The 26,871-nt window shown below is 41.7% G+C and overlaps 1 protein-coding gene across 8 annotated transcripts in view; it reads right to left on the bottom strand.

Moving 5' to 3' along the window:
• The window catches only part of VWA3B (von Willebrand factor A domain containing 3B), a 244,818-nt gene that overhangs the window by 13,297 nt on the left and 204,650 nt on the right, over window positions 1-26,871 (bottom strand). For all 8 annotated transcript variants that reach the window (XM_079941376.1, XM_079941377.1, XM_079941375.1 and 5 more), the window contains 2 exons: window positions 22,438-22,642; window positions 6,906-7,017 (listed from right to left, as the gene is read on the bottom strand). In XM_079941376.1, the coding sequence (XP_079797502.1) occupies window positions 6,906-7,017; window positions 22,438-22,642 (317 nt within the window). The remainder of the gene's footprint in view (window positions 1-6,905; window positions 7,018-22,437; window positions 22,643-26,871) is intronic.

The raw sequence follows: 26,871 nt of genomic DNA on the forward strand, positions 1-26,871 counted from the left end.
TTGGTTTCTCCACCAGATAACACTGGATACTCTATGATGCCTGCTGGGGTTGACCAACTCAGAGTGCAGTGCCGTGCTCTGCTCTAGAGCTGAGCTGGGAAGCTAAGAGAATGCGTGGAAACTTGTTCAACCAGCATTACCAGCGGCCATCCTGCTGGGAACACTGTTCCTAGAAATATCCTTTCCCTGGACGCTTCCTAACGTCTGATTCCCTTATTTATTTTAGTCATATTTCCTTCTATAATACTTGGAGACAGAAAATCGTTGTTAGTATACACACTACTATATATAAAATAGATAACTAATAAGGACCTACTGTCCAGCACAGGGAACACTACTCAGTACTCTGTAACGACCTATATGGGAATAGAATCTAAAACAGAGTGGATGTAGGTATATGTATAAGTGATTCACTTTGCTGTACACCTGAAACTAACACAACATTGTAAATCAACTATACTCCAATAAAAATTTAAAAAAGGAAAATCATTGTTAAATTGTGAAAGTGAAAGGAAATATGAATTTTCATCCTCAGCTTTTCATCTAATATTATACACCCCACAGTGTCCCTAAAATGTACAATCAGAAAAGGAAGAAAAAAGGAAGCAAGAAGTTTTCTCGTCTTTTAGTTACGTGCAGAGATTATTGTAACAGGAAAAGAAAATATTGGTGTTAAGGTTCACATATTTTGTCATTTATCCTAGTTGAAATTTATTATATTTTCCCATTTAAAAGGGATTATAAATACTGGGGGGACGTTTTGACTTCCCCGGCAGTAACAGCTGCACTTGGACGCCCTAGTTTGAGACAGAAATGTGCTCGTCCCACTGGGCTCCCACAGCGTGAGTGCCTGGCATCCTCGCCCCAGCTCACACACCGGCGTTCGCAAAGTCCTATGTGCTTTCAGGTGGCAAAGAAACAGCTGCTGATTTTCATCTCAAGTCCAGGTGTCTTCTTTTAAATGGCCAAAGAAAGGGAAAACTTATTTTTTTAAAAAACACCACACACACATGAAAACCAGCTTTATATTGTCTGTTTTCTTATTGGACTAGATGTTCGGTTTGGCTTCTGAAATATTCTTTACAAATAGTTCACACATTTTCTACCATAAACTGACTCTACCCTTTTAATTAGGAAAACGAACACTATTTTTTAGAAAGAATTCCTATTATGAAAACGAAGAACCTCTCTGAGTTGAGGAGAATCCTAGCATCCCCAAGCACACAAGCCCATCCCAACCTACCCCGACCCCGGCCCTGCCCCAGGCAGGGGTAAAGGTCTGGGCTGCCAAGATGACCTTGTTGGCCAGTGGGACCCTCCTCAAATTCTTAGCCTTTGGGACTTTGCAGAATCCAGTCTTAAACCTGGGATGCAGTTTTTCAGGTATCTGCCTCAGGTGAGTAGCTGTGTGACTGGACGGCCTGCGGCGTCTAAGGCATGTATCGGCTGCCTTTTACAGAAAAAGGCTGCCGACCCCTGCTCGAGACCGCTAGACCTAGACTTTTGGTATGTTACTACCAGCTCTTTTTTTTTTTTTTTAAATCTCTTTCCTCATCTTTTATTCTGATAACAAGCAAGATAGCTCACTTAGTGTCTTGCATTTTTTTTAATTTAATTTTATTTATTTTTTTATACAGCAGGTTCTTATTAGTCATCCATTTTATACATATTAGTGTATACATGTCAATCCCAATCTCCCAGTTCATCCCACCACCACCTCCCCCCGCCACTTCCCCCCTTGGTGTCCATACGTTTGTTCTCTACATCTGTGTCTCTATTTCTGCCCTGCAGACAGGTTCATCTGTGCCATTTTTCTAGGTTCCACAAATATGCATTAATATACGATATTTGTTTTTCTCTTTCTGACTTACTTCACTCTGTATGACAGTCTCTAGATCCATCCACATCTCTACAAATGACCCAGTTTCGTTCCTTTTTATGGCTGAGTAATATTCCATTGTATATATGTACCACACCTTCTTTATCCATTCATCTGTCGATGGGCAATTTAGACTACCAGATCTTTTATGTTCCAATCTCTGCAGATGTGGACCTTTGTTCGCCTCCAGAAATCAGTGTAGTTTCTTCCAATCTAACTCTAGAACCAGCCTCACGGTGTTGACACCTGGCTGTCCTCCAAGGCGGGAGGACCCAGAGCTGCTGGCCTGTTTGGTCATGGCTCAGCCTCTGCACTTACCCCTTCTCCACCTCATTAAGGAGTTGCTACCATTTCTAGGCCCTGATTCAAGATCAGCTTCCGATTTTTGGCTGCCCTTACACTGCAGCTTCTCTTTGCCCTCAGCCTCAGAGAGGTGAGATGGTGTTTCCTGCTCTGAAACGTCTCCTGGGACCATGTTAGGGGACTGGGCTCTGGAGGTTGGACCAGCAGGCAGAAAGAAGCATCTCTACTCCGTCATCTTCCTGGGTACGAGTGGGCCTCCCCACCTCAGTCAGGGGGCTCTCCTATACCCAGGTGCGGGGGAAAAGGGGGCACACCTTAGTTGAGACCCTCAGCAAAAACACTGCCTATGCCCAGAGGTCAGGGGAGTGAAGAAACAGTCTAGGCAGACAGCATGGGTGAGTTCATTTGGCGAAAAAAGCAGGAATGGTTTTCAATCTTCGCTCCAAACAGGAATTTCTCAGGCTGGACAGCGGATTTTTTTTTTAACCTCTGGCTATAAGGACCTTCCGATATTCACAGCCCGGCTCGAATCCCATTTCCTGAAAAGGGCGTCAGTTCTGCTCCACCAGAAGCGTCCGCTCCACCTGTCCCCCTCCACTGAATGCCAGCCTACACGTCTAGTCATCACATTCTCTTCTTCTTTAGTCTCAGAGGTTTCCTTTAGAGCGCACTGTGCTGGTTTTTGCCTTTTCAAATTGCTCTTAAAGTTTGAAAGCTGTTGTTAAAGTTTTTAAACTGCAAGCGCTCCCTCTACCCCCAGGTGAGGACCCCAGGTGAGTTGTTTATATCTCCCAAGAGGAGATAATAGAAATACTCTACAGGTAATGAACACTTGCCAATTTCAAGATGCTGTACATTATCATATTTAATCTACACCATGATCTTACGGGGGGTTTAACTGTTTTAAATCTCATTTGGCAAGATAAGGAAACAGGCTCAGAGAACTTCAGTGATTCCAGTCACACGGCTGGTAGAGGCAAGAGGCAGACTTCGAATAAATAAAAACTTAGGATTGTCTGACCCTAAATCATGACCCCTGAGAAAGTATTCAGTCCTCCCCCGCCCCAACCTTTTTCTTCCGTTATAACTTGTTCCAACGACATAGTGCAGAAATCTTGCAACCCAGACTTTTCGTCACTGAATTTCCTGAGATAAAATGCTGCTTCTTGCTAAACAATGGGAAGGATGACCCAGTTCCTACAAATAATGATTTAAAATAAGGTTCTGAAGTGTGTCTGCCTCCCTGCCTTTCAGCATCCTAATAAGCCAGGCTACCAGCTTGTCCCTTCTGTTCTGCACGACGCAATCCTTCCTCAACTAGTGAATCCACACTGACCCCTGAATAGAGTTAGCCAGACGGAAATCCCTGCCCTGATTCCCAAGGATGGCAGCAACAACTGGGTCAGTTCTGCTCCAGTGTAGACCTGGCCTCGAGCAATGGATGCTCTGATCCCATCGCTCCAAAGCCACCTTCTGCTCAGATACATTTTAAAGCTATTTTTCATTAAAAACATTTAGAAGGTTTTGAACAAAAGTTATCAGAAAAGGAGTCATCAGTGAATATCATGCCACAAAACTCTATTTGGCCTTCTTTTCTGTAAGGGGTAAAAATAGTCACCTGCAGTGACCAGGTGATCTAAATGAACATCACTAATGAGGACACCTGGACATCATGTGCCTTTGGATAGGTTGCCCTGAGAGGGATGTGGCATCAATGATATCACATAACATTTTGGCTGGAAACACTTAACCTGAATCTAATTTAACCCAAATTGAGGAACATTCCATAACATAATTGACCTTACTGTTAAATAATGTCAGTATCATGAAAGATGATGGAAAAGGCTAGAGAATGATCTAGATTAAAGCAGACTAAAGAGAAATAACTAAATGCAATAACAATTCTGAATTGGGACCTATACTAGAGGAAAAAAATGCTATAAGGGCTATTCTTGGCATAATTAACCAAATTGAAATATATAGATAAAACTATATAATATTAACTTTCCTGAATTTTATAACTTGACTGTGGTAATATTAAGACAATACCCTTGTTCTTGAGAAATACATGTATCAAGGGGCAAAGGGGCATGATGTTACCTAATCTCAAATAGTTCAGGATAAAATAATGTGTGTGTTATGGTAGAGGGAAGGAGACAGAGAGAATGGAAAAATAAAATAATAGATTGGTAAAATAAATGTGACAAAATGTTAAAAATTGGTAAATCTGGGTAAAAGTATACAGGAGTTCTCTATTATTCTTGCAAATTTTCTGGAAGTTAAAATTATTTTTTTTTGAAAAAATAACTCTATGAGGGTAAAATAGAGTTGAAGTTCCCAGTTAAAGACAAGATACATTGACTTTGTGGGGGGGAGGGGAGTGTAAAGGGGGGCTGTGGGGAGGGAAACAGAAACTAAGTCCATCCTTAACCGATGCATCATCATTTAATTCAGCTGAGTCAATATTTACTAACTAGCCACTAATCAAAATAACTGATTATATGACTAAATTCAAGTGTTTATTATGTTATTACCTTTTTTTTTTTTTTTTCTGGCCGCACTACACGGCTTGCAGGATCTTAGTTCCCTGACCAGGGATTGACTGAACCCGGGACCTGGCAGTGAACGTGCCGAGACCTAACCACTTACCACCTGACTGCCAGGGGATTCCCATCAAATATTTATTACCTTTCAAGTGACTTATCTGAGCCACAGATTAAAAATTCCCAAAGGGCCAAATCCCATGGAGCTATTAGGACTGTGCGTTCTCTGCTTCTAGCTGCATATTTAAAAACAACCAGGGCAATAATCATTGCTGGCATGGCCTTAGGTATTGCATGTGGCTACATGTTACCTGTTTCCTCTACTCCCCCAGATCAGCAGTGGTAGGTCTTCTGCATTTCCTTATTACGCAGGGATGGTTGGGGGAAAAGTTTGAGCAGTATTATTTTTTTCTGGGACCCTGGCCGGCAAACTGATCTCAAGCCCTAGTCCAGCCATTTGGAATCCTGTCATTTTCAGCATTTTCATTCAATTGCTAAATTAGCCTTGGGTCCTGCTCCGTGACTCAGATTCAGAAAACCAAGCAGGGGTGGCCTCCTATGATCACCTCTCAGTGAATCTAAGCCCCAGAGAAATAGGAGGTTCTCAGGCCCTGCTCTTGCAAAGAAGAGTTTCATGCCTCCGCCTAGGAGCTCATCTCAAATGCCTAGATCCGTTTTTCTCTCACCCAGTCAACTTCAAAGCACATTTACCAAATTTCAAATAAAATAGCCTAGTTATAAGTTCTACACATATGCCTGCTGGCAACCCAAACTCCTGATGAAGTATTTTTCTCACTTAAAAAGCAGATTAAATTAAGTTTAATAAAGAACTACTTAACTGGTGATTGACAGATAATGCCTACGTTAAGATCAGCTATATTTTGAGGTACAGTCTTTCTGCTTGACAGCTCTTCCTCAGGGTTCTTTCTCTAAGCTCTCTTTCCCAATAGGCCTTTACCATGATTTCAATGACTCCTTTTGTGCTGACGTGGCAAAAATCTCTATCTCCCGACAGATTTCCTCCTCCAGACTCTGGACCCATTATCTCCAATTGCTTCTCTGCCAACTTTAGCATCTTGTGGTGCACCTACAATTCGTCACGTCCCAGACACACCTCGTTATCTTCCTGTCCATACCACCATCTCCTACAGGTACCATCCTTTACCTTATGACCCACACCAGGGACCCGAGTGACATCCTAAACCACTCCGTATATACTCTTCACACAGCGCTGGGAGGGATCTTTTTAAAACTTCAAGTGTGATTGTGTTTCTTCCTGCTTTAAATGTGACTCCCCAATAAAGTTCAAACCTCTTAACATAACCCTTTATGAACAGCCACACACTCACCTCTCCGAAGAGCTTTCTTACTTTCTACCCTTCCCTTGCATTCTAGGTTCCAGCCATAATCTATTTTATTTCTCCAGGCATAAAATGTTTTTCTTCACCTCTAGATCTTCACACGTATCATTTTCATTATTCATGAAGCTCTTGCTTAACTTCACCTGGCTGATTCCTTCAGGATCACATGCCCCAGAAAGTCTTGGGCAAACCCCTCGGGTCCAGGCACACTGGCCTCTTCCTTCAAGGAAGAGGGTGTCATGGGCACTCCATCCTCAGGACTTCGTACTGCTGTTCCCTGTGTTTAGAACTCTCCCTGAGATAATCTCATGGCTCCTTTTTAAAGTCCTTAGTAATATGTTGCCTTCCCTGGAAGCTCTTCCTTGACCACCATATCTAGAATCGCGAGCTTCACCTCTGACACGCTCAACCCTCTTCGTGGCTTCATTTCCCTTCATAGCCCTGTGTCTGACACACTACGTATTTTACTTATTTGGTTGCTTGTCTGTCTCCTCTCCTTGCATGTAAGCTTCATGAAAACAAGGATTTTCTTCTGGGGTCTGCTCACGACGCTAGACCAGCACCTTAGGGATATTACACACGTGGAACATAGTAGGTATGTAGGAAAACTTTACTAAACAAAAGAAAGATTAAAGTAAGTTTTTCTGGCTGTTACTTCCCCACAAATATGGGGAGAAACTTCATCATTTCATTTTAGAAGTGGAATACCTCAGCATAGCTCATGACGTGTCAGTGCGCTAGGGAAAGCACAGTTTGAGAACTTCTGGTTCCCAATATCATATTATGTAACAAAGGAATCTTACAAAATAAAATACCTACCTGGAAAATAAAAGCCATTTTCATCACATCTTGCAATAACCTTCTGGCCTTTGAGTGGATCCAGTTTTTTGGATTTGTTTTTCTTTGTTGGAGTTCTTTGAATTTTCTGTTGCTAAAAAAATAAATAAAACATTAATAGTTAATAGAAAAAGTAAGTGCAGACAGTGAAAGTCACAGATACAGGATAGCGTGCGATTCTTTACTTAGAATCACACTGTTGAGGAATTACAGGACATGCATATACTGTATACTCTGGAGTACTTTCTGTTCTATGCTGTTGGGAACAGCCTTTTAAAACTGAACTGATATGGGAAACACTGCACATAGAAAATGAGGCAGAATTTACAGTCTAAATCTAATCAAGCTTTGTTAAAACAAAACAAAAAAAGGCAGCCTTTTCTGGAGAATTTAAACAGGATCCAGAGTTTTAAACTATAATATCCAATATATGCATACACGATCCAAAATGCAACATACAAAAGAAGCAAGCAAACATAACCAATTCTCAAGGTAAAGGAAATCAACAGATCACAGTATTTAGATGGCTCAGGTGTTGGAATAATCAGATTAAGATGCAAATCAGCAGTTATAACCACAGTAGGTGAGGTAAAGGTAAATACTCTTGAAATGAACAGTAAGGTAGTTGTTTTCAGCTGAGAAAAAGGAACTATAAAAAAAACAAATGGAAATTTTAGAAGTAAAAAAAACCCCAACAATATCTGGAAGGGCTAAATAGCAGAATTGATACGATGAAGGAAAGAGACCTGAAGACAAATGAACAGAAATCATCCAATCTGAAAAAAGATATTTAAAAATAAGCAAGGGCTTTCGTGTTCCAGATAACCCCTTCAAAGCCCAGCTCGGTTATAATCTCTCTAGGAAGACTTCACACCCAGGCAATTTCAGAAAAAACAAAGGAAAGTACTGCTCTGTTATTTCCAAATGCTACCACCTGAATCAACACTTGGAGTGAATGTGATTGTTGTGTCCACTACAGGAAGAAACTGGTAGCTTCATTTTTGATCTGTAAAGTCCAATTCTATCTAAAGTCCTATTTTCTACGCTAGATGACTGATCATTAGTAGAGAGACCCAATCTCCACTACTCCTCCAAAAAACCCCCAAAAGCCTCCATTCCATCATCCAGAAAAGTCATTATTTTTGATTTCCAATCAATGTGAGGACCAACGATCTTGTAAAATAAATTTAAAATGAATTATTAGAAAACAAAATAAAAAACAGACATATAGTGTTTGGGTTTCTAGGTAAAATCTATTTAAGAATTCCGAAAAGCAACTGGTAGCAAATGGGTTGGAAAAGAAGACAAGAATTCAAAGTACCACCAAATTGGTAGGGTGTTTACCATTTTTTTCCTCTGGTATTCCCTGGCCTGACCTCAAGACAGCCCAAAACACAGAAGTGGGCTCCAGGGTATAGACAGAGAGAGTTCTAAAAGAAGCCCTCTAGTTCTGGCTTGAGGAATGGGAAAAGGAACTCCTAACCCTTGGAGAGAATACAGAAATCCTTCTCCTCTTTCTCCCTCCATACTCAGACCTAAGTCCCTAAGCAATTCTGTGCAGTGGCAGCAGTGTTGGCAATACGAGCCTGCAGGAGCCAAAACCCTGCAGGAGTGGAATCTTCTTGCTCCAACAGGGTGGGTGAACCCCCACTGTTCTCTCTATGTATCTAGCCTCTGTTTGGTCCCAAAGGCAAGCACAATATGTGGAAGCACGCGACTGAGTTAGGGACATAAAACCCTGGATTTCTGGCTGAAGGATTGAAAAGAGGAACCCTAGGAAACCAGAAATTACTGGGAAGGTCACTTATATTAGAAAAGGGAAGGCCAAGTATTACCCCAATACCAAAACAGGCAAAGACATCACAAGAAAAAGAACACTACAGTCCTATATTCCTCATGAATATAGATGCAAATATCTCTTAAGAAAATATCAGCAAAAAATCCAGCAACATATGAGAAGAATTATACACAATGACCAAGTAGGAGTCATCCAAGGAATGCAAAGCTAATTTAACATCCATAATTATGCATCCACAATTAATGTAATACTCCAAATTAATACAGTAAAGAATAAAACCATATTATTATCTTAATGCATGAAGAAGGCGCATCTGACAAAATCCAACAGCCTTTCATGATAAAGACGCTCAACAAACCAGGAATAGAAGGAGACTTCCTCAACTTGATGAAAAGCATCTGTAAAAAGCCTACAGCAAGCATGACACTTAATGGTGAAATATGGGATGATTTCCCCTTAAGATCAGAAACAAGGCCAGGTACTCTTGCAACTTCTACTTAACATTGTACTTGATGTTCTAGCCAGTGCAATCAGGCAAGAAAAAAATAAAGGCATCCAGATTGGAAAGGAACGGGTAAAGTTGTCTTTCTTCATAAATGATATAACCCTATATGTGGAAAACCCTGAGGAAAGCACATAAACACTACTAGAGTTAACAAGTTTTGCAAGATGTCATGATGCAAGTTAAATATACAAAAAAGAAAAAATTGTATTTCTATGTACTAATAATGAACAGTCTGAAAATAAAATTAAGAGAAGAATTCCATTTATAGAATCAAAAAGAACAGACTAAGGAATAAATTTATCAAAAATATATGAAAAGCTCATACACTGAAAACTACAAAACCCTGCTGAGAGAAATGACAGATCTAAGAAGTTGAATATCATGTTCATGGACGAGAAAACTTGAAATTGTTAAAATAGTCATTTTTACCAAACTGATCTATAGATTCTACATAAATCAAACAAAATCCCAGGAATTTTTTTTGGCCAAAATTGCGATGCTGATCTTAAAATTTACACATAAATGTAAATGACCCAGAAGAGCCAAAATCATTTTGAAAAAGAACAAATCTGGCGGACTTACTCTTCTTAATTTCAAAACTTACTGTAAACCTTCAGTAATCAAGAAAGTGTGGTCCTGAATTAAGGATAGTCATATGATCAGTGGAACAGTATTCAGAGTCCAGAAATAAATCCTTACATTTATGGTCAATTGATTTTTGACACTTTGGAAAAGTTTTTGGCAGTTTCTTTAAAAATTAAACATAAAATTACTGTATGCCCTGGAAATACCACTATTAGACATCTAGCCAAGAGAATCAGAAATTTTTATCACACAAACACTTGTATGTGAGTGTTCATATCAGCATTATTCACAGTAATGGAAAGATGGGAATAATCCAAACGTCAGTGGACTGGGGACATGGGTAAACAAAATGTGGTATATCAATGGAATGGAATGTTACTCAGCCATTTATATACGAAACTTACAGAAAACACAAATTTATAGAGACAGAAATTGATTAGTGGTTACCTGGGGCTTGAGGTGTAAATGGAGACTGACTCCAAATAGGCATGAGGGATCTTTTCTGGGTGATGGAAATGTGCTGAAACTGGATTGTAGTGGTGGTTGAAGCTCTGTCAGTTTTGCTAAAGATCACTGAATTGAAATAGGCGAATTTTATGGTGTGAAAATTATATTTGTATACATCTGCCTTTTTAAAAAAGGTTAAAATAGGCAGCCATCTACTTCTTGTTTCCTCTGTGTAACTGCTCAAGGTATTTTGCAGATAGTGGGCTGAAGAAGCAAATGAACATAGAAGTTTCTGAATCTACTCTTAAATCAAAAAATAAACAAAATAGGCCTTTTTCTTCAAATTGCTGTATTGTAGAAAATGGGGGTTTTCCCACCCAGATTTTTTTCCTTTTTTTCCTTTCTTGACCCTTAACTTATTAATTTTTGGATTTCTCAAAGAAATTAGTCCTCCAACCCAATCAAAGCACCCAGTGACATCATTCACCAGCTTCTCATCTTTGCAGACCATCAAGTGACCCTCTTCTCCATGACACAAAGCCAATATAAACTGTTTTCACATGCACTTTGATGCCATCTTTTTTGCACTGCTATAGCTATATCGTCAATAAAGTATTCGATGCATATTTTATGAGTTCATCTGCTGGTCTTCACTTAAGCAAGTCTCTAATTTATGAGGCAATTGACAATAAAAATTTAAATAACTTCAGGTGGTGTGAACACCACTTACTCTTGGGTCATGATTCATGTTCAGTATGGTTTGGGCTCCTGAAACCTGCAGCTCATTTCCCTGGTGCACTGACATAACTGAGCATTTTGCAGCCATCTATCATTTGTATCTGTTTGGTGATACTTTTCAGGTTCACTAAAAGAAGTGGGAGTATGCTTTATTTCCTGGGAGCTGCAAAGTTAGAGCTAGGTCCTCAGGGAAGAAATAATGAACTAAGGGCTTAAAGTCTCTTGCAGGATGGTGGGATATGATCAAGTCTTCAGACCTGTGTTGCTTGTAGCCTATGTGGTCACAGACAAAAATGTAAGATGAACACCACCCTTTTGTTTATGATGTTCCCATCTAGTTGAATTTTGCTGGGGACCCTCTATTCTCATGGAATTCCTATTTTTACAGATGTACTCAATACGTCAAAGAGGATGGCCCAACATCATTGGTAGCTGGTGAATGTCATCTGCCTGTTCCTGGGCTTCACCCAGAGAAGAAACCTAAGCACTCCTTCCCGTGGGCAATCAGAATGACCTCCTGCCCATCTGAAATGGCCTCAAAGGGAGGAGACTGGACCAGGGGACAGGAGAAATGGGACTGAGTGCTGTCCAGGTGGCTGTGTGACTTTGGGCAGTCTGTTCACATTTCTGGGCTTCAGTTTCTACATGTGCAAAATATGGGGATAAAATAAATGATCTCTAACATCCTCTCATATCTGTCCAGGAGAGTCTAGGCCTTACTAGCCTTTCTGCAGTGCTGGGAAAACTGTCAGGCTATGTGTGTACGTGGACGGGAACACAAGCAGGATACCCTTGCTTGTAGTTTTTACAATATAAGGGAAATGTAATGGCCAGAACTGTGACATGAATAGCAGTGTTTTCCATCATAATACTCCAAATAGATGCCCACACCAGTTTCCTACAGTCAGTTCCTCGATGGAAGATTCCATGTACAGTATATTCTCATTATTGATACAATTTAGAATCTTGAGAATTTGGAATAAGCCAAATTCCATCAGCTGTTGCATAAATACCTCACCTGTACATAAAGTGAACCTCCAAAGCTACCTTACTTCACACCATCAGTGTTCATATCAAAGACCAATCAGCCAGGGAGGTGCTGTTGGTCCCTGAGGCATCAGACAGTCTTATCACCTCCAGACCAGTAACAACCTGTTACTACAAAAGATGTCCACATCGATTCCAGAAAGCGATTTTTCCCCTTTAGATTTCATCAACAGACCAGACATTTATTAGAACCTATGCCTAGATACATTTAAAACTCCTTTTCAAAATTCTAAATGAGTGTAATCACATAATTTATTTGAATAGCCCCTTTTAATCTCTGGATTCCAAATACTGATTCTCTCAATATACTAGCCAGAAGCTAACCAATGTGACTGCTTTCTACAGTTTCACGTGTACAAATCTGAAGTCAGTTGCCAGAAATCATCAGGGACCTCAAGTGAGTTGTCACTCACTTCCCAATTCATCTGATATAGGAAAACCACTCACTCTGTGAGGACCTTCCCTGCAAGGGCAGCAGCAACGGACGGAAGCAGTACAGAGGGCTGCCGGTGTTCATTTTTAACACACTGAAAATGCCACCTAAGAAACTGCCTTTTTAAATCGCTGAAAAGTATCACCTCCCATTCGAGTCATTCACACATCTGTGAGTTTACCTGAAAGAATCATTACAGCTACTAAAGGGCTTTGCGTACTCACATTCACTCTGCTCTTGTTTCCAACAGTTACTACTATTGGCAAGAATTCATTTCTGGCTGTTTCCACAGCACGTAGCTTTATGGAAGGAACTGTTCACTGTACACTCAGTGATTCTTCCATATCCCTGCAGAGGCAACTCAGCTACACCACAGATAGAGCAGAGAAGCCGTGGTGAAACAAATCAACAGGGCCAGCATTAATACAATGGTTCATTCACAGAAATAGAGCATTGGTCTCCCAGGATGGAAGGACATCGATCAGGGCAGCTAGACACACCATCCCTTCAGCCACAAAGTTGACAGCACCTTTCCAGAAAGATGATATCCCGCTGTTTTTGAGTCTTGCCAAAGACTTTAGAGACCCCTTACAGCCCATACTAGAGGACATTAGCTTCCCTGTTCCTTTCCTGCCATCAGTCACCTATGCACGTGCACAAGACAAGCATGCTACTGGGCTTTAAAATGAAATCTATGGGGACTTCCCTGGCAGTCCAGTGGTTAAGACTCTGCACTTCCAATGCCGGGGGTGTGGGTTCGATCCCTGGTCCAGGAGCTAAGATCCCACATGCTGCACGGTGCGGCCAAAAATAAAATAAAATTAAAATTAAAAATAAAATAAAATAACATTCTTTATAAAAATAAATTTAAAAAAAGAAATCTATGGAGGACAAGGGGATGGAGAATGAGAGAACAAGAAATGCTAGCACTAGATAAATAAGCTGACCCATCTCTAGGTTCAAGTGCCTGGGAGTCACTGCGTGCCAGTTTCAGTGAGGAAGTCAGATAGGCAATGATGCTGGCAGTTAGGGATGCTGTCCACCGGATAATTTGATTTTGCCTTGTCTCCAAAATTCAGAGAATCCAATTCACTTCTTTGCCAGATTCAATTATCAGAGGGTGCAGATCAGGATCCAACATGGTTTACCCCCCTTTCATTTCATTACTTAGTTTCAAGGTCATGCTCTCAGGTTTGCACTGGTGGAGTAAAGTTACTAAATATTTGATGCTTTAGAATTTTCCATTTAACGAACAGCATGTTTTCACATCAGGTACACAATGCACTTCCATGATGTAACTAGAACTAGTCTTCGGCTCAAAATCTTGTCGTAAAACCACTATATTTTTTTCTGCCCCAAATCACTGGACTCTGCTGGACCCAATCCCCAAACTGTACTAGCGGCAGTTCCAATGGCTTGTCTGTCCATGCTTTGTCCTTAAAGCCAAGTAAAGTCTGTGACTGTGCTAATCAAGATAATACACGTAGTGTCAGGCATGTTCTGACCTTTCCTCTCGCTAGGATACCTAATTATAAGACCAGAATACTTGCAAACTGTCTCTGAATAATTCAACTCTTTTTAAACCTCGGTGAGGAGGACAGAGCCAGCCTGGAGCATTTCCTGACATTCACTATCTCTCCCTTCATTTAGATTTAGAGGGGTTTCTCCACCACGAGAGTATCCAGGGTCTGCATCCCTTTTGGAAATGGGTTCTGGAGAGAAAATGAGAAAAAGACCTTACAGGAAAACATAAATCAGGGATGGCAAACTCCTGCCCAGCCCCTCTAGGCAGCAGATGGTAAAGAATTGAAAGGACTTGGATAGGCTATTTGCATTTTAACAGGAGTCAAACCATAAGGCTAAAGAAGTGAAGCTCTAGGTGGAATTTCCTGCCTCAGCCCCTCCGGTCTGAAGAGGAAGCTAAGACTCCTTGCAAGACCTCTCACAAGCACAGCAGGTCGGCGCTGGGCTCCCGGGGACCCTGAGGACACCGTGTGTGAGCCCAAGGTTTAAGGCGGAAGCTGCGGCCAGGAGGACGTGCAGAGAGAATTATCGTCCCCTTTCAGAAGCCTCGGGCGCTTAGCCATGCTTTAAAATCCAAAGCAGCATAGGGACGTGCTTGTTCCGAGCTGTTTCCCCCTCCTCCTCAGGGAACATCATAACTTTAGGAAACACAGCGTGAGCAACACGTGTCCCCAAAACTTCTGTGCGGGTTTCCACTTCCCCTCTCCGGGGGCTGCTTCCTGAGCAGATCAGGACTGGTGAGCTGCTTGGCCTTCCCCTCTTCCCGATGTGGTTCCTGTGCTGTGTGAGGGGCTGCTTAGGAAGCACAGGAAACAATTACAGGATGATGCCCTGAACTACCAGACAGCCCCCAGACAGGTCCCCAGCACTGAGCAAGGGAGAAGACTTAACCACTCTGACAGTCAAATCTCCAGTCAAATCTCAGTCAATAGCAACTCAAAGGGCTTTTGTGGGAGGCTGAACTTATTTGGGGTGTTTTTTTTTTTTGGTAGCAGCAAAGGAACCTAATAAATATGCATTAGATGCTGAATCGAACGATCTCCCTAGCTTGAAGAGCACGCTTGCAACATCTTCTCAGGGAACACTCCCTTGTTGCTCTTTTAGGGAAGAATCAAAGAGAGAAAAACTTGGAATGTTTTAAGTATTTAAACCTGAAAATTACTACAGCGCTGTGGCCTGCAATTCGGATGTTACTGACGTAGTTATCTACAGGCAGCTACTCCAGAGATGCACCACAGCCATACACTGGAGCCGCTTCTGTGTCATGGCCTGGAGCGTGGACCACCGCCAGCTGTCTGCTGTGGTTGTATACAGATACCTCACACGAGGTGATGGCATAAAAAGAAATGCTGAGCCTTTAAGAAAACTTTTCAAGAGATCTCTGTGCTGGTTACTCTGGGCCATCCACCTGCCCCCAGGTCCATTCCCTGCCCTGCTCCATGCCCCAGGAGGCTGACCCCCCAAGGACAACGTGACCCAATTTCTCTTGCTGGCTGACTTTCCAATAGGCTAAGCCAATGGGAGGCGAGAGGTTGGAGGGCAGCAGGGGGAGGAAGACAGGGGTATTGGCTCTGGGCTCCCTCCGTGCCCTTTGTCTCTCTAGGAATACCCCCTACTCTGGCTAGTGGACTTCACTCTTATAGGCTCCAGTAGCACTATTTCCCTCTCCACCCTTCAAGTCTGGGGGTGGTGACAACTTCCTGCTATTGCCAGTGCTGGGGTGAAATCCCCTTTTGGCTGCCTTAGACCTCCGCCTCCGCCTCTGCAAATAGTCCCTTCATTAATGTTTCTTCACTTGAAGTGACTGAATGGGATTCTGTTTACTGCCTGGACCCTCCTGATAAGCCCTCCACATTCAGTTCTCCTCCTTCAGACTGGGAGGTCAATGACCATCCCCAAACCTGTTTAGGGTAGAACTTATGCCAATGAAAAAAGATGAGCCTTGTGGCAAAAGAGTGCTAGGGTCCACCCAGCTGAAATCCCCACCCAGGATGGCTGTCCTCAGCTTTAGAATGAAAAGACAATCTGGCAGTGATTTTTGTCCCTGGAGCTGATACCCTCCTTCCCACTCCTAAACATCAGGATACTAGACAGAAACCTTTCTGGATACTATTTAGAGTTGGTGGGAGTTTTTCTTCCCTTCTGTGAATTTCCTTCAGTGGCTGGTCTTCCTGAGTAGGATCCTCTCCTTAAATCCCCAGCTAACTGGGGCACGATCACGGCACGGCAGCATCTTCTCTTTGGCATCCTCGCCCATCCCATCCAGGCACCTCACTCTCTCTGGGATTTCAGTCTCACCCTGGTCACATGTCCTACCATTATCTCTCAGGAACCCATCGGGGGTCTGGTTTCCATATGTTAATGTATCACCAAGGCACTGGCCTGAACGTGCACGTGTCATTCTTTGTGTGATGGCATCACTGATGCACAACCCACACCTGCTAATTCCCCACCCTTGCACCAGGGGATCTTCTGTGTCACTGTCACTAAGGAGTCAGTCCTCCTACCAGACCCAAGTATCAGCAGAAGAGACTAAAGGTTTTACTTGTGGAATGAGAAAGGCTGGCTAGTCATAAAGGGTTAAGGTGTGATGCCTCCGTTCTCCCCTTAAAGAGGGAATAATGAGAGCTGCAAAAGGATGGGTTACAATGCAAGAATGACAACTGGTCCAATTATTATTTGGGAGCAGATATAACAAATGACGCTACTTATTCTGACTTCATTTTATATACAACTCAAAGAAATTTCTCTCTAAGTCTCCCCAACTAATGTTCTCCTGTGTAGTGTCAAAGTCACAACCCAATATAATGTTTTCAAATGCAAGTGGTCTCTTTTCGTCCCTTCATTCTCCCATTCCCATCTCACCCAGCCTCACCCATATCCTCCCTCCTGCTGTGCATTTTCCTAACACTCTCTGACAGTTTTCCATGGAGTGGACCACTCAATTAGTCACTCTTCAAAGCTAGAGACTCCACATTCCTTGCCAGTCTCAACTTGGAAAAGTAACCACGTGCAGCCAGCTGTGTAAGTACATTTCCGAGGCCTCTCTTAGGGTTGTTTAGAGCTACTTATAATTTAACAAGATTTTCTGCCTCCGAGTTTTTCAAGGCAGCCAAGGTTGGGTGCAGAAAGCCCGTTGGATCTTTCTGGGCCTGGATTCTGTGGGATTTGCTCTGGAGAACAATCCTTATTTACTAAGGAAATGCTGCAGGACAGCATAGCTGGAGCTGCCCTAGACCAGGCTCCCAGCGAAAACTTGGGAAGTTTAATTACAACTCAGATGTCCTTGGTGATTTCCACCATACTGCAGCTCCGAGGGCTCGGGAGTGGCCAGTGACGTTGGACTCTGCAATCACGGCAACAAGAAGGGTGCTCGTGAAGGGAGCTTTCAAGTGGCATTTACAATTTCAGAGTTAAGATCTTTCATTATGCAGTCAGTGAGCCAAGCACCTGTCTCCAGGGATGCCACAAAACTAGGGGATTACAGAAATAGGGAGGGACAATTAATCATGGAATGTGTCCCGTATAAGGTGCTGGGCAGAGCAGGTGGGATAATGATGCTTGCCCTACACGTCTGATCCTGGGGCCAGCAAGGGACTGCCAGTGAAAGCCTGAGTGGAAAAAGCAGGGCGCATTCTAGCCAGACACTGGCATGTATGGCCACTTCTCCCCACCTCTGATCCTCACCAGCAGAAAAATCAGGAAGCTGTCCCAAACTCAGGAACCAATAGGACAGCCACTGTGGGTGCCAGCGTACTGTAGGGGAAAGAATCAGAGAGCCACAGACCTCCAGACTCCATAACATATTCTGGAGTGGATCAAACAGTGACCACTCCCTTCTGAACACACGTGGGCATTTCTGATTGGGCATCCCATTCCGACCAACTTTGATCACCTTTTGCTACTTCTTATCAATAAACTTTAGGGGGTCTTAATGAAAAACAGGTTTCTTCCTCTCCAAATTACAGTCATTGATCAAAATCTTCGGCCTCTGCTAAAAACATTTAAAGTGAGACTTTTTTATATGAGTCAATAAAAATGCCTTGCACCTGTGATGCATTTTCACCGCAGGATCGCAAAAGGCCTGGCAATCTTGAGCTTTGGTCCGAACCATTTCTCACGCTGAAGGATGAGACTTGTTAGCAGGTCATGAAATCAACTCAACAGAGCACGATAAAAATGGAATAAAAATACCACACGATACATCACACATGGTAAGGAGAAGTACCGTTTTAAGAAAATAATACAGAAAACCTTCCATTGCAGAGGGCCATGTTCAGAGTGGAAAGAACTCTGTAGATGAGCTGCCAACTATGGACCCCTCCCCGCCCATTCATTACCTACGGACTATTGTCCTGGGCACATGGGTGCTTTCCTGAACTGACAGTGGGGGCTTTGGTCACCCTATGTAGGGACAGGGCAGTGAAAGGACAGCCTTAGCCCCCGACCAAGAAAGGGGGCAGCAGTGGACCCATCAATACCATCACACAAACTCAATGTCTTCCTCACTCTGGCTCCCACATCAAGTTCCCTCCATTGTTTCTCCTTTGCTTTCTAGGAAGATCTTGAACAAAAAGTGCACTTCCTGTATTTACTTTCTCCACTGCTCTCTACTTCTCCATCCTCTGCACGCTGGCTCCCACTCCCAAAATGCCACCGAAGTTGTTCTGGCTAAGATCACTAACGATCTCCCTCTTGAAAATCAAATGGTTTTCAGACATCATCCTGTCTGACTTTCCAAACTCCTCAGTAATATTTTAACAACGGAAATAGCAATGACGGGCAAGGTGGGTTGAGGGCATTTCCTGTTGAGCATTTAGCGTGGCACGCTGTACTCAGCATATTACGCGCGTTGTCTCACAACCATCTTGCAGGTGGCTACTATGATTTTTCTAATTTAAGGATGAGGGATCTAGGCTTAGAGTGCCTAAGGAAGGTCCACATCTGGAAGTACTGAGACTTGCATTCAGGTCTGTCTGACTCCAGACCCAGGGCTCTTGCCATCTCTCCTCCTCAGGCTCTGACATCATAGCTCCCTACCCTGCGCCTTCTGCTCCTCTAGCTTTCCTGTCTTGGCCCTTTCCACAGTCTCCTCTTCCTTTCTCAGCACCTCAAATGACATCCAAATCTATCTCTGTAACATGGACTTCTCTCCTAAGCTCCAAACACATGGCTGCCTATCGGGCTTTCTCGCCGGGATGCCCTGTGGACATCTAAGGATCAAGAGGACCTAAAGTGAGTTACCTTTCCCTGAAAATCCGCTCTGCCTCCCATGGTACCTCTTCCTCTTGTTCTTTCATTCATGTATTCATTCGAATACCTGGGAGTGCCTACAAGGTGCCACGCGATACTGCAGCAACACTAGGTATACCCAGAACACAACGGACCAAGTCCCACCCTCATTCCAGCGGAGGAGACAGATGATGAACAAATACGTACATGATGGCAGGTGGTGAAACGTGCCGTGAAGAAAACAAAAATGTGGGAAGGGGTTAGAGAATGACAGGGTGTTTAGAGGGGCTGTCTCTCTGCAGAGCAGAGGTGACACGGATGTGGTGGCTAACCGTGCCTCTGTCTCCCAGTTGTCCAAGACGGGAAGTTTGTGGGTATCCTCAACGTTGCCCTCTGGCTCACCCCACACATTCACTTTCCACCAACTGGTATCTCTTTCACCCATTCCCTCCCCACTGTACCGGCTTGACTCAAGGACTCAACACCTCTCAGTGGAGGCTGCACCTGGTTTTGGTCTTCCCCCCCTACACTGAGCCTCATCTTGCTGCCAAAAAAATCTTTCCAAGACACAAATCTGCTCATGTCCTCCACTTGCTGAAAAGCCCTCGCTGGTACCCACTTCCTACAGGCTTGGTTCCTGATCCTAGGGGAGATTTCCAAGTTCCTTGTATTCTGGGGCCATCTTCCCTTTCCCGTCTTGTCTCCTGCCACGCCCCTGGTGAACATGCCATGCTCTTTCCACCTTCCTGCCTTTGCACAAACAGTTTCTCTCACTCAGAACATTTCTCACACTCTCCCCCTCAAATTCCTACACATCCTTCCAGACCAAATTCAATCATCCCCTCCATGAAGACCTCCTCAACGCCTCAGCCAGAATCGTTCGCTTCTTCCCATCTTCCAGTTGTTCTATGGCTATGCCTCTGTTGTCATATTTATAATACTCTGCTACAAGGATCTGGGTTTCATTCCTTCAATAAATATCTTTGCGTGTCCACTGTGTGCCAGGCATCATTCTCAGTGCATGTAGCTATGGATACAGCTACAAGTAAGGCCAGACAAGACCTCAGCACTCACATAGGTTACGTTCTATGCCAGTATGTCTCCTCCACTAGGCTGGATCCATGTCTCCATTGCTGTTAACAAACCCCTATTTTGTGTCCAATGTATAGTGTCACCTTGGGAGGCCCCAAGGAAAGAAAGAAGAATGTGGCAGGCTGAGACCACCTGTGCCAAGGACAGAATCTGACCCATGGTCGGGAGTGAACAAATGTTTCTGGATGAAGAAATTGTGGAAATTATTTTAATTCCTACTCTGTGGACAAGGGAATAAAAAAATAGAGCAATTAATTCACATCCCATGAACAATGAGCTTTTGGTTCCCACAAATTCAGGAGACTACACTACGCTCTGAAACACAAGAGGCTTCTTTCCACTTCATTAGCAACACTTCCCATTTTAACACTTAATATAAAGTACAGATAAAAGAATAATGCTTGCAAATTCTGCTGTTAGGCAGTAATGTCACCAGAGCTCAACATGCGAAAGTCCCTCATTTAGAACCTATCTGTTCACCTCAACTAGAATAAGAGTGGGACCTGGTCCATGTGTTGAGGTACCTCTAGTGCCTAGAATAGGGCTTGGTACCTCATAGGAACTCATACATATTTCAACGAATAAATGAAAGAACAGAGAGGAAGAAGCGGGAGGAAAAGAAGAGCAGGTTTCCAGGGCGAGGGATTTAATTCATTTGAATTCAGTCTTCTTGATTCTTGGCGTTTACAGGGCACCTACGTGAGGAAGGCCAATATACAGCCACATGTTTGGGGACATCAGATGGTGCCTTCTAAGGAAAGACTGAACAACTCTTTGAGGAGGTCACTTTGAATAAAAACGACCACCCCCCCCAATATATATAAATAAATAAATAAAAACAAAAATATAAATAAAGATATGATAAAACTTTTGCACTCTGCACAAAAGAAATCGCTTTCTACACTGAAGGAAAAAAAGCCATTTGCAGGGGAAAAATAAATTTAAATAAAAATAAGCAAATAAAACACAAGAATCTAGAACAGCAAATACAGAATTTAAAACCAGGCAAAGCTGGTATCACTTAGCAAAGACTGAAATCAAAAAAGATGAATCTCAAAGGTCAGTTCCTTGGATATATCTTTTAGACTATCATATGGTAAATATATTAAAATTATATAGAACTCAGTAAGATTCTGGATGAACTGTTCCAGGTTTACACACACCCTACTATAGTCAGAAAGAGGATATTACACAGGCAGCAAGTATTTAGAGCCCCCAAATGTTCATGTCCTTTGGTCCAAGAATCCCACACCTAAGAATTTATCCTAGCAAAACAGTTCAACTATATGCACTATAGAAGCAATAAAACATGATGTGAAAGAGAAGAAAATTGGAAAAAACCCTCAAATGTCCAACATCCAGTGAAGAGTTAAACAAATCAGGGCATTTACACACCATGGAATATTATGTAACCACAAAAAACATCAGTCTGATGATTCAGCAAAAACACCGAGAAAATACATGAGACGTTGAAAAGCAGACCATAAAATGATTACGGATACTCTAACTGCAATTCTGTGTAAAATTTATTCAAGGAAAAGAAACAATTAAAAGTAAATGATACAAAGTGGTAATAAATAATATGGCTGCCAGAAAATAAATTTTCCTTGTAGAAGGTCTGTTTTACTAGTAATAATAATTGCAAACACTTATGTGGGGAGCTTTCAATACTAAGTACTTTAAATGCTCATTTTGCTTCCGTAACAAGCCTATGAGGCAGATACTATTAACACTCTTATTTTACAGATTTAAAAAAAACCCTAAGGTTTAGAGAGACAGAGTCACTGGCCAAGATCACACAGGGATTAGGTGGTAGGTCTGAGGCTGGACTTTGGTCTGGCTCATATCAAAGTCCAGGCTTTTAATCACTACACGATACTTCTGTTTAGATTTATTTTTCAATTAAAACACGTATTGTTTAAAAAATAAGGCCAGAGTAAAATCAAATGGCATTTCCTTTCTGTTGAAAGAAGTCCTGAGACCTTAAGTGGGTTGGCTGTAACTCTTAGAAATCAGCAGTGGGAGGTGGGAGAGAGGGGAGGCCAGCACAGGAATGGCAAGGGCTTGGGATAGGAGGGAGGGAGGGAATACAGACAACCTCCACGGTACACACCTCTTCAAGGGCCCTGCTCACATGATTCTCCTTCTTGGCAGCCTCCTGGAGCTCCATGGCCTGCTGCACATACATTTTCCCAGCTAGGATTTCATTCTCCAGCACTGACAGCTCCTTCAAGGAAATGGGCCAATTCAACCGTTCTAATGCCTTGTTTAAAGCTGCCTTGTTTTCTAAGTAACGCATTGGTTTGTTTGCACCTAACCTAAAAAAAGAAGAAGAAAGAGAAACATAAAGTGATCACAGTAGAACATGGTAGAACATATGGAAAGATGTTTCTTCTGTAAACCCTCCCCTGAGAAACATCTGTCAAAGCAGATGTCAGGTGTCAGTTGACAGAATCACAGCCGTGCCTTCTGGCTTTGGTAGTTTATGCAAGTCAGAAACAATCATCTCCGAGTCACGGTAGGCACTTTTCCCCATTACCTAATTTGATGATCTGATTTTACAGAAGTTTGATACACGTAAGTTATTTTTTCAACAGTTTTTTCAGCGTATTTGGAACCCATTCCTTTCTCCCTGGGTCTAACATTTGGCAGAACCAACAGTGAGTTTCAAAGACATTTCACACAACTATGCCTAGCAGTGACTCTGGAAAACAAAGCAAACCCTAAACTCAAATATTTGTCTCAGTGCAGTAATTCTCCTATTAGCTCATGTTAGCTATTTTTATCTTCTCTCCTCTTGTAAGCCTAAATAGACCTAAACTTTCTGGCTTCACTGTTTTGGTACACAAAGAACAGAAGCCAAACTTTCTATCAGCTGATGAACAAGCTGTGTGATTCCAGGGGAACCCAGTGGGGTGTGGAGGTCCCAAGTCCTGGATTCTGTTTCCAGTCCCAGTACTTATGAGTCAGATACTCATGGAAGAGGGTACAGAGATTGACTGATTGAGGGACATGGGGGAGGAAAAACATTTCATAACTGTCATTCTCTTATTGTTGAAAATGTCATGGCATTTTTTTAGATGTCGGGTGTTGGAAGAGCACACTGTTAAACCAGTACATTCACAGGACTCAATCCACAAACAAACTTGTCAACAGAAGACAGCAAAAATTCTTATTAAAAAATCTAAATTGGTGTGATGTCAGCAAAGTGGTGAAATGAGAAACCCCAGGCCCTCATTCCCCCACAAAGACGCTGACTAACCATATAAAGACCAAACTGCCTTTGTGAGAATTCTAGAAACCAGTTAAAATGTACCTGCCCTCCAGCACCACAAAGCCAAGAAGAGTAGGCATTGAAGCGAGTAGGAACATGTGTTGCATTTTGTCTGGCCAAGCCCCTCCCCTTCCCTGGCACACTGCAGAGCAACTGGAAGAAAACTCCTATTCAACATGTATCCAACATTTTGGTCTTTTGTGGGGCTTCCCGGGAGACTGGCTTCTGTCTCACTTGACTCAGAATGTTGATAAAAATGGCAGTATAGTTTGGATGCCAGGTTGGGGCAGCTGAGAACAAAGGCAAGTTTCATGGGTGGTTACAGCACCAGAGATACTGCCGTACTAAAGACAGACACCAGGGAGAGCAAGAGATTACGGGTTCCTAAGGAAAAAACAGGGGCAAAACCTCTTCAACTGGGAAATGACATGCACAAGCCTAGAGAAGACATATCCCCAGAAAAGGTGTGAGAGGGTCCCAGAATCTCTAGCCAGAATGATTGGTGAAGGTCTTCCCCTGTAAGAAGCCATCTGTAAAGACTGGGAGAAGTGTTTGTTTTATCAAATGACCAAATATTGCCTAAAGATACTAAGGCATACAAAGAAACAGAGAAAGATGGCCCAATCCAAGGAACAAAATAATCTCCAGAAAATCTACCCTAAAGAAAGGAGATCTATGAATTACCTGACAAACAATTGAAAATAACTGTCTTAAAAATGCTCAATGAGCTCAAGGAGAATACAGACAACTAAATGAAATCAGGAAAATGATGCATGAACAAAATGAGAATATCAACAGATATAGAGACTATAAAAAGAACCAAACAGAAATTCTGGATCTGAAGAATACAATAACTGAGCAAAATGGATGGCTAGTGGGAAGCTGCTGCATTGCACAGGGAGATCTGCTTGGTACTTTGTGACGACCTAATGGGGTTGGATAGGGAGAGTGGGAGGGAGGCTCAAGAGGGGATATGGGGATATATGTATACATATGGCTGATTCACTTTGTTGTACGGCAGAAACTAACACAACATTGTAAAGCAATTATACTCCAATAAAGATATATATAGAAAAATAATACAATAACTGAAGAATTCACTAGAGAGCTTCAAAAGCACACTTCGTCAATCAGAAGAAATAAATTAGCAAATTATGACTATTTTAAGTCATAAATTGTTACAAGGACAAAGAAGGACATTATATAATGGTAAAAGGGTCTATCCACCAGGAAGATTTGACAATCATAAATATATATGCACCTAATTTCAGAGCTCCCAAATATAGAAGCAAACATTAACAGAATTGAAGGGAGAAATAGAAAGAAACAATATAAAAGGAGATTTCAATTTCCATTTTCAATAATGGATAGAACCACCAAACAGAAGATCAATAAAGAAACAGAGGACTTGAAAAACACTATATATTAATTAGACCTAACAGACATATACAGAACACATCACCAGCCAACAGCAGAATACATATTCTTAAGTACACATGGAACATTCTCTCCAGGATAAACCACATATAAGAACACAAGTATTAAAGGTTTTTAAGATAAAATCATATGAAGTATAATCTCCAATAACAATGGAATAAAACTAGAAATCATTAGCAGAAGGAAAACTGGAAAATACACAAATATGTGGAAATTAAACAACCCACTCTTAAACAACCAATGGGTCAAAGAAGAAATCCTAAGGGAGATTATAAAATATCTTGAGATATTTTAAAATAAAAATACAACATATCAAAATGTCTAAGATATAGCAAAAGCAGTCATAAGAGGGAAATTTATAGTGTTAAATATTTACATTAAAAAAGAGGAAAAATCTCAAATCAACAACCTAACTTTACACCTAAAGGAACTGGGAAAATGGAGAATAAACTAAACTAAACTCAAGTTAGCAGAAAGAAGGAAATAAGGATTAGAGCAGAAATAAGTGAAATAGAGTATAGAAAAAATCTATGAAACTAAGAGTTACATTCTGGAAAGAACAACAAAACTGACAAATGCTTATTAGCTAGATTAAGAGGAAAAAAGAGAAGATTCAAATAACTAGAATCAGAAAGGAAACAGTGAACATTACAACTGTTGTCACAGAAATAAAAAGGATCATAAAAGACTCCTATGATCCATTATACACCAACAAAATGGATAACCTAGAGGAAATGGATAAATTCCTATAAAATTATAACCAACTAAGACTGAATCAGGAAGAAATAAAAAATCTAAACAGACCTATAACTAGTAAGGAGACTGAATCAGTAATCAAATAATTTCCAACAAGCTTGAGCTCAGCACTATGTAGCTTCCATGGAGAGTGCTACCAAACATTCAAAGAAGATTTAACACCAATCCTCCTCAAATACTTCCAAATATTTAAGAGCAGGGAACATTTTGAAACTCATTCTATGATGCCAGCATTACCCTGATACCAAAGCCAGACAAAGATACTACAAGAAAACTACAGCCCAGTATTCCTTGTGAACATTGATTCAAAAATCCTCAACACAATACTAGCAAACCAAATTCAACAGCATATTATGAAAGGATTAAACACCATGAAGAGTGAGATTTTATTCCTGGAATGCAACATACAAAAATGAATCAATATAATACATCACAGTAACAGAATGAAGGAAAAAAACCACTTGATCATCTCAATTGATACAGCAAAATCATGACAAAATTCAACACTCTTTCATGATTAAAATGTCAAACACTCAACAAACTAGGAATAGAAGGAAACTATCTCAATATAATAAAGGCCTCATAACTTACTCAAACCTTGCTTTAGATAGTGAGGAGGGAAGTGATGTCATGAAAGGTGGTGGAGTAGAGAAATCAAGGAATTTGTCTTTTCACCAAAACAACTATTGATAGAATTAGCTATTTTGAAATTCTGGAATCTAGTTGAATACTTACAGTATCCAGGGGAATGCTTGATGAAGACAGAGGCTGGCATTGAGGGAAATCTCTGTCAGGTCATTGGCTGACCACAGAGATGAAACAATACTTCAGTGAACACACATGACAAGGAATATAGTCTTTGCAAAAACAGTGTGGAAAGACACTAAACAGACAAGTGCAGCCTTCATCAGGCAACAACAGAAATTTCTGGGAAGGGTAGAGAATCTAATTTCCAGAGTTACTACGTTACAATGGCCAAAATGTTCTGTTCTCAATAAAAAATTGCAAAGAACACAAAGAAACATGCAAGTATATAACCCATTCACATGGAAAAAAAGAAACTGACAGATGAAGTCCAGA

The sequence above is a fragment of the Stenella coeruleoalba genome, assembly GCF_951394435.1.
Source record: "Stenella coeruleoalba genome assembly, chromosome: 13".
In the NCBI taxonomy this organism is placed as follows: domain Eukaryota; kingdom Metazoa; phylum Chordata; class Mammalia; order Artiodactyla; family Delphinidae; genus Stenella; species Stenella coeruleoalba.